Source organism: Microtus ochrogaster, chromosome 8 (genome assembly GCF_000317375.1).
Source record: "Microtus ochrogaster isolate Prairie Vole_2 chromosome 8, MicOch1.0, whole genome shotgun sequence".
Lineage (NCBI taxonomy): Eukaryota > Metazoa > Chordata > Mammalia > Rodentia > Cricetidae > Microtus > Microtus ochrogaster.
In genome coordinates this window covers 8121193-8128489 of record NC_022015.1, presented here as the reverse complement: position 1 = coordinate 8128489, position 7297 = coordinate 8121193, and the positions used below count along the sequence as shown (strand labels likewise).

Here is a 7297-nt window from a genome sequence, read left to right as displayed (position 1 = left end):
TTTTATGGTCTAATGTTTATTATTTCCTTCTTCCTCCAGTTTTTACTTGGGTTTTTTCTTACTTTTTTATTTTTAATAATTATATAATTGTAATAATTTATGGATACAAAATTAATTTTTATGAAGCTAAAATTTTGAAATAATCTGGGAACTGAGTCGTATTTACACAGTTAAGTTTTGCTGCTTTAGAAAAAAAGAAAAGTATTAAGGGAAGGGTGGAAGAGTAATAGAAAGCAGAAGAGGGGATAGTAAGAATGGAAGGGTTTAAGTGGAGATTGTCATTGTACTCAGTATGTATGGAAATTCCGATAGGAGCTTGCTATGTAGACTGGGCTGGCCTCAGACTCAGAGATTGGCTTGCTTCTGCCTCCTAAAGGCATGTACTGCCACGCCAGCACATTGGTTTTGAGTAAGAGCCATTTGAATCTTCTTTGTCGGGGACAGACTAAAATTGTGTTTTCGGTTAATGAAACTGCACTTGCAAGAAATCACTGTTATATATTGATTTTCTGATACTCTAGATTTGCTGACCAGGAAGTGCGATCTCTAGCTGTGAGCTGGATTGAGGCCATTAGTGATGATGAGCTAACAGATCTTCTCCCACAGTTTGTACAGGTGGGAGTTTTTACTAGGCTACCTTGCTTCCTACTCATCCACCTAGTTTCAGTTAGTAAGGGACTGGCCATGGGACCCCTTCTTTGTTTTAAAATGCCATTGCAGTACAGAAATGTTGAGGGCACTGGTGAGAATATAGTATGATCTCCCATTACTGCCATAGGTAATGTGGCATAAAACTTGTAATTTTTAGACTTTTTTTTTAATTTTTTTAAGACAGGGTTTCTCTGTGCAGCCCTGCTATCCTGGAACTCACTTTGTAGACCAGGCTTGTCTCAAACTTAGAGATCTGCCTGGCTCTTCCTCCTGAGTCCTGAGTGCTGGAATTAAAGGTGTGCACCCAGCAATTTTCAGGAATTTGGCAGACTTGAGCCTTTTCTTTTTTCTTTGCTAGTGAACCATAGCTAATATAATAGATAGTATTCCTTTTGAGTTCAACAATTTGACCTATATTCATAGACTTTTATTTTTTGAGACAGGCTTTCTCGATGTAGCCCTGGCTGTCCTAGAATTCATTTATTCAGGCTGGGCTTGAACTCACAGAGATCGACCTGCCTCTGCTTCTTGAGTGCTGGGAATAAAGGCGTGTATCATCATGCTCAGCCCCTGTAGTATTGGTTTTTTTTAAATATTTGCAGTGCTGTGGATGGAAGGAATGGCATTGCTTCTGCTAAGCAAGCATTCTACCTCTGGGCTAGAAAACCTAGCCTTTTTTTTCCATAAGTGTCATCTTTTCACCAGTGAGTAGCATTTAGTCTAAATATTTGATGCTTTTATCTGAGCAATTTGGTATGATTTGACTTCTAATAACTCTTATTTCCTCTTACACATAGGCTTTGAAATATGAAATTTACTTGAATAGTTCACTAGTACGCTTCCTTCTGTCCAGGGCCTTGGGAAATATCCAGATAGCACACAGTTTGTATTGGTAAGACTTAAATTTTATTAAGTGGCTTTGCAGACACTAACAGAGTTGGCATAATTATTAAATATAAACAGTGTGCTTATGATACTTGCTGTGGGTAACCAGCTGTGTAGTGAATCTATTATTTTAAAGAAGCTGAAGGGTTTGTCTTTAGAAATAAAACCAAAATTAATAAAACAACATCATGCTTTTTATAATAACTAATGAGCCTTTTCTTGCTTATATGACTTAATTTCCTGGATATCCAAAATAGAACTTGTTAAACTGATCTTTGAGCGAGCTTCATCTAGTTCTCAGAAGTGACTGACATAAATATTTTTGTTGCATTAGGCTTCTCAAGGATGCTTTGCATGATACACATTTTGGAAGCAGATATGAGCATGTGTTGGGTGCTCTCCTCTCAGTAGGAGGAAAAGGACTCAGAGAAGAACTTTCTAAGCAGATGAAACTTGTACAACTTTTAGGAGGAGTGGCAGAAAAAGTAAGACAGGCTAGTGGATCAACCAGACAGGTATGTACCCATGAAAGAGAACACAAGTATTATTTTGTTTTTCAGGCAAATCTGTATAACTGAACTAGCCCTGTATCCTCCTGCAAAGACCTCATAAGTGCTGGGATTGCAGATGCTTGCCACCACACTTGGGCAGTTGGGATTTTGATAAGAACTATATTAAATCTATAGATCAATTTTGGAGATATTATGATTATAATAATAAACTTTTATTGTGTTTGTTTGTTTGTTTGTTTGTTTGTTTTGAGGCAGGATGTCTCTATGTAACAGTTCTAGCTGTCCTGAAACTAGCTCTTATAGACTAGGCTGGCCTTGAACTCACAGAAATCTGCCTGCCTCTGCCTCCCGCGTGCTGGGATTAAAGGTTCACGCCACCACTGCCCAGCTATTTATTAATTTCTTTTGAGATAAGATCTCTCTATAAAGCCCTGACTATCCTTGATCTCATAGTTAGACCAGGCTGGTCACAAGCTCACAGAGATCCTCTTGCTTCTGCCTCCCAGTGCTGGATTAAAATGTTCACCACCACATCTAGCCAAAATAATATATCTTAATTCCTTTGAACTCAGCTTGTCTTCCAATTCATGAACACAGGGGAAGAATATTTTCTATTTATATGTTCTTAAATTCTTTCAAAAATTGTTGATGTTTTTGTTTTGTTTTGTATCTTATTTATTTATTTATTTATTTATTTATTTATTTATTTATTTATTTATTTATTGGGTTTTTCGAGACGGGGTTTCTCTGTGGCTTTGGAGCCTGTCCTGGAACTAGCTCTGTAGACCAGGCTGGTCTCGAACTCACAGAGATCCACCTGCCTCTGCCTCCCGAGTGCTGGGATTAAAGGCATGTGCCACCATCGCCCGGCTGTTTTGTATTTTTGAAAATAGCTTTTTTCACTTTTATTTTGGAGACTTGTCAATCCATACAATTACACTTAGCATTCAAGAGGTACATAATGTCACAAAGTATTTAGTGTATCATTTATGAGCCTCCATGTACATTGTTTATATATTTTTCCCAAGTAATGCTACTGTGAACATTATTGCACACATCTTTACTGCCTTCTAGCACTTCTTCCTTATTTCTTTCATGTTTTGAAAGGATGGAATCTACTGAGTTGCCTTGCACTCCTGTTTCAATTTCCCTAGTAACTCACTCTGAAGATACATGTCACTGCTCCAGGCTTGCTTTAGTTTCTTTATGGAATATTCCTATGGACAAAATAGTTGAGTTAAGAGCTGTATACATTTTAACTATAATGACTTCATTAGATTGTTAGATTGTTTTTTCTAAAAATCTGCACGGGGCATGATGGCACATACCTTTAATCCCAGCACTTGAGAAGGAGAGGCAGGTGAGTTTGAGGCGAGCCTGGTCTACAGAGTGAGTTCTAGGACAGTCAGAGCTACATAGTGAGACCGTATCTTAAAACTAAATAAAACAAAAGATAAATATTAGAGGATGGCCACTGGTAGGTTTCCTGTGACCCCACACCCTGTGTATATGGGCATTCCTAATTAGACTCAGTGAGTTATATAGGAAAAAAGAGAGTTCACGATGTTGGGAGGGATACAGATCTTCAGTGCTGGAAGATGGCTCTGTCAGCAAAGTGCTTGCAACACAAGCTTGAATTTGCATCCCTACTAGTACCCACGTAAAAAGGCAGCTCAGTGATACCCACCTGAAATCTCAGTGCTGGGGAAGCAAAGACAAGAGAATCCCTGGGACTCACTGGTCAGCTAGCCTAATCAGTGAGGTCCAGGTTCAATGAGAGAGTCTATCCAGAAAAATAAGTAAAGAACAATTACAGAAGAAACCCACTTGACCTGTGGCCTCCATGAATGTGTACCTGCATAGACAGGTTCATTCTCAGAATGAATAATCTTCATTTTCTCTTCATTTTCATAATGTACTTACAGAGGCAATCTCTTCCATAGGTGGTCCTCCAAAAGAGTATGGAACGAGTACAGTCCTTTTTTCTGAAAAATAATTGTCGTCTTCCTCTCAAACCAAGTCTAGTGGCAAAAGAATTAAATATTAAGGTAACACAGTACTCTCAAGTTCATATATAAACATAAAATAATGCACAAGAAGGAGAGTTGTTAATGAAGGTGAGAGTGCAGTTGTAAGTCCTTGGCTAGGGAAAGTGCTCTTAGCTCTGTCTTTCTGCATGTTGTTACCTGACCAGAGTCCCTAAAGGACATAGTGACAGACTCTTTTATTAGTTTGGGTTTTGTTTGTGTTCTTAAAATAGGGTTATGGTCTTATCCATATTATTGGCAGATCATGTAAACACTAGTTAACATCCATTGTTTGATTTGCTCTAATTTAAAGCATTAGAAAAAAATATCAGGCACAATAAATTCAGAATCCATTTTCATGCTATCACCAGCCTCTCTAATGCTCAGTGTGTGTTTGCAGTCCTGCTCTTTCTTCAGTTCTAATGCTATGCCCCTGAAAGTCACAATGGTGAATGCTGATCCTTTGGGGGAAGAGATTAATGTCATGTTTAAGGTAAGATGACTAGAGTTATTCTGCGGTTTTTGTCTCTTGGGTTCTTTCAGAGGGGATTCGTTTGGTTTGGTTTGATTTTGTTTGTTTGTTTGAGACAGGGCCTCAATTATGAGACCCTGTCCCATAAAAAAACAGACAATGACGGGAACAATTTGAGTATTTCTGTAAAATTATTACTGACATAAAATCTTCCCAGATAGGACTGGGGGGCAACTGCAGCCCTTGGCCAGGCTGGTGAGCATACTAGAAAGGGTGATGTTTCTTAGGGACTTGTGCAAGACAACAGCTCACAGTATAGTCCTGGCTGGCCTTAAACCCTGGATCATCCTGTTACAGCTTCCCATGTGCAGGGATTGTAAGGGTATGCCATCATACCTGACTATTGGTTTTTAGAAGCATAGAGATTACCTATGTGAATCAGAAGGACTGGAGTGTTAGAAAAGAATCTATTACCTGTTGAAATTTTGTGAGTTGTAATCATACATTGAAGAAAAAATGGGGAGTTCTGGCTAATTCATTAAGTTGATAAATTGAAGGTTCATAAAGATAGCTAAAATTGAACCTTCTTTGATAGAAGTTTCTGTTTATTTTACTGATATTTTTACCTTTTCTTAAAACAATACCATCTATCTTAATGATAGATATTCTACAAGTTGTCTCAATTTTTGTTAAGGCAAATCCTCCTTAATCTTTTTCATAATTTTCTTGGCTAGCCTCAAAAATATATTTTTATCATTGTTTGTGTTAAAACAAAGGTTGTGTTATTCAACCAGGTGTGGTGGTACATATGTTTAATTCCAGCACGCCAGAGGCAAAAGCAGAAAGATCTTTTGAGTTCAGGGCCAACCTAGTCAGTCTAGCAAGTTCCAGGCCAGCATTTATTTATTGTATATGTATGAATGTTTGAATGTGTACACATGCATGCTGGTGCCCTCTGAGATTCGAAGAGGGCATTAGATCTTCTGGAACTGGAGTTATGGACATTTGTGAGCCACCATGTATAGGTGCTGGAAACTGAACTTAGGTCCTCTGCCAGAACATCAAATGATCTTAATCTTTGTGTCATCTCTCCAGCCCCAAAAGGACTAATATTTTTAAGTGACCTTTATTTTGAAATGGTTGTAGATTTATAGATAATTATAAGAAGTTACCTAGAGATTCTTGTTGACCTCTTATATAACTGTAATGTAATGATATAGTCAGAATATTAGCATTGATACAGTCAAGAAACAAACTATCATATTTCTTTTTTGGTTTTTTGGTTTTTTTTTTTTTTTTCTTGAGGCAGGGTTTGTCTGTGTAGTCCTGGCTGTCCTGGAACTCTATAGACCAAGCTGGCCTTAAACTCAGAGATTCTAATGCTCTGCTTCTGAAGTGCTGGGATCAAAGGCATGTGCCACTGCTACCACCCAGCTTCCTTTTATCTTTTGATTGAAGGTATTTTACATACTCTAAAATTCAGCTTTTTAAACGTACTATTGAGCAGAGTGTAGCTCAGTGGTAGAGTGCTTGCCCAGTATACACAAGGCCAAGGACTCAGTCCCCCACACCTTAAAATGAATTAAAATAAAATGCACTGTACATGAAATGGAGACATGAGGCATTTGAAATAGTTTCTCTATGACACCACAGAAGAGTACAGTGCAGCTCTGAAAATCCCTTCTCTCTGTGCATGCCCTCAGATCTTATGGCATGTAACAAGTGCTTGGGGGAAAGGTGTGATTTTTATTTCTTTAATTTCAAGGTTGGTGAAGACCTTCGACAAGATATGTTAGCTTTACAGATGATAAAGATTATGGATAAGATCTGGCTTAAAGAGGGACTGGATCTGAGGATGGTGATATTCAAATGCCTGTCAACTGGCCGAGATCGAGGTATGTCTTTTAATTGAATCTTGATTTCTTTCTTTTGTCTCAGGGTTTCTCTGTAGCTTTGGAGCCTGTCCTGGCACTAGCTCTTGTAGACCAGGCTGGCCTCGAACTCACAGAGATCCGCCTGCCTCTGCCTCCCAAGTGCTGGGATTAAAGGCGTGCACCACCACCGCCCAGCCATAGCTTACTCTTGAACTTACTTTTGGTTATATACCTACAGCTCCTGGTGCAGGCTTGCTGGGGTCTCAGTTATTTATATCTAGTATTGCTTTTTTGCTTTGTTTGGGGGCTTTTGTTTGTTTGTTTGGTGGTTGGTTGGTTGGTTGGTTGGTTGGTTGGTTGGTTGGTTGGTTTGGGGTTTTTTGAGACAGGGTATCTCTAGCTTTGGAGCCTGTCCTGGAACTTGCTCTGTAGACCAGGCTGGCCTTGAACCAATGCCTGGCTAGTATTACTTGTGATTGGATTAATTATGGTTAAATCCTTTTAAAAACAGCTACAGCCAGGCGGTGTTGGCTCATGCCTTTAATCCCAGCACTTGGGAGGCAGAGGTAGGTAGATCTCTGTGAGTTTGGGGCCAGCCTGGACTACAGAATGAATTCCAGAACAGACAGGGCTACACAGAGAAACTGTATCCCCCAAAAAAACAACAACAAAACATTTAAAGAACTACTAAGAAAACAGCTCAGTAGGTAGTCCTAATAAACACTTTGTAGTAACCAGTAGTATAGGTGTATTGACCCAGTAAAGACATCATCTACTTAAGCCAACTTTGGATTCATTTCCTTAGAATAAATAGCAATAATGAGGTTTTCTTTTTTTCTTAAGTTATAAAGCTGATTGGCCCATTAGCTCTAGCCT

At 38.8% G+C, this 7297-nt stretch overlaps 1 protein-coding gene across 1 annotated transcript in view; it reads left to right on the top strand.

Annotated features, from left to right (window-relative positions):
- The window catches only part of Pik3c2a (phosphatidylinositol-4-phosphate 3-kinase catalytic subunit type 2 alpha), a 106255-nt gene that overhangs the window by 81667 nt on the left and 17291 nt on the right, over window positions 1-7297 (top strand). Inside the window, exons 17-22 of the mRNA XM_026781265.1 lie at window positions 522-615; window positions 1449-1543; window positions 1871-2051; window positions 3992-4096; window positions 4476-4568; window positions 6313-6442. Of these exons, the coding sequence (XP_026637066.1) occupies window positions 522-615; window positions 1449-1543; window positions 1871-2051; window positions 3992-4096; window positions 4476-4568; window positions 6313-6442 (698 nt within the window). The remainder of the gene's footprint in view (window positions 1-521; window positions 616-1448; window positions 1544-1870; window positions 2052-3991; window positions 4097-4475; window positions 4569-6312; window positions 6443-7297) is intronic.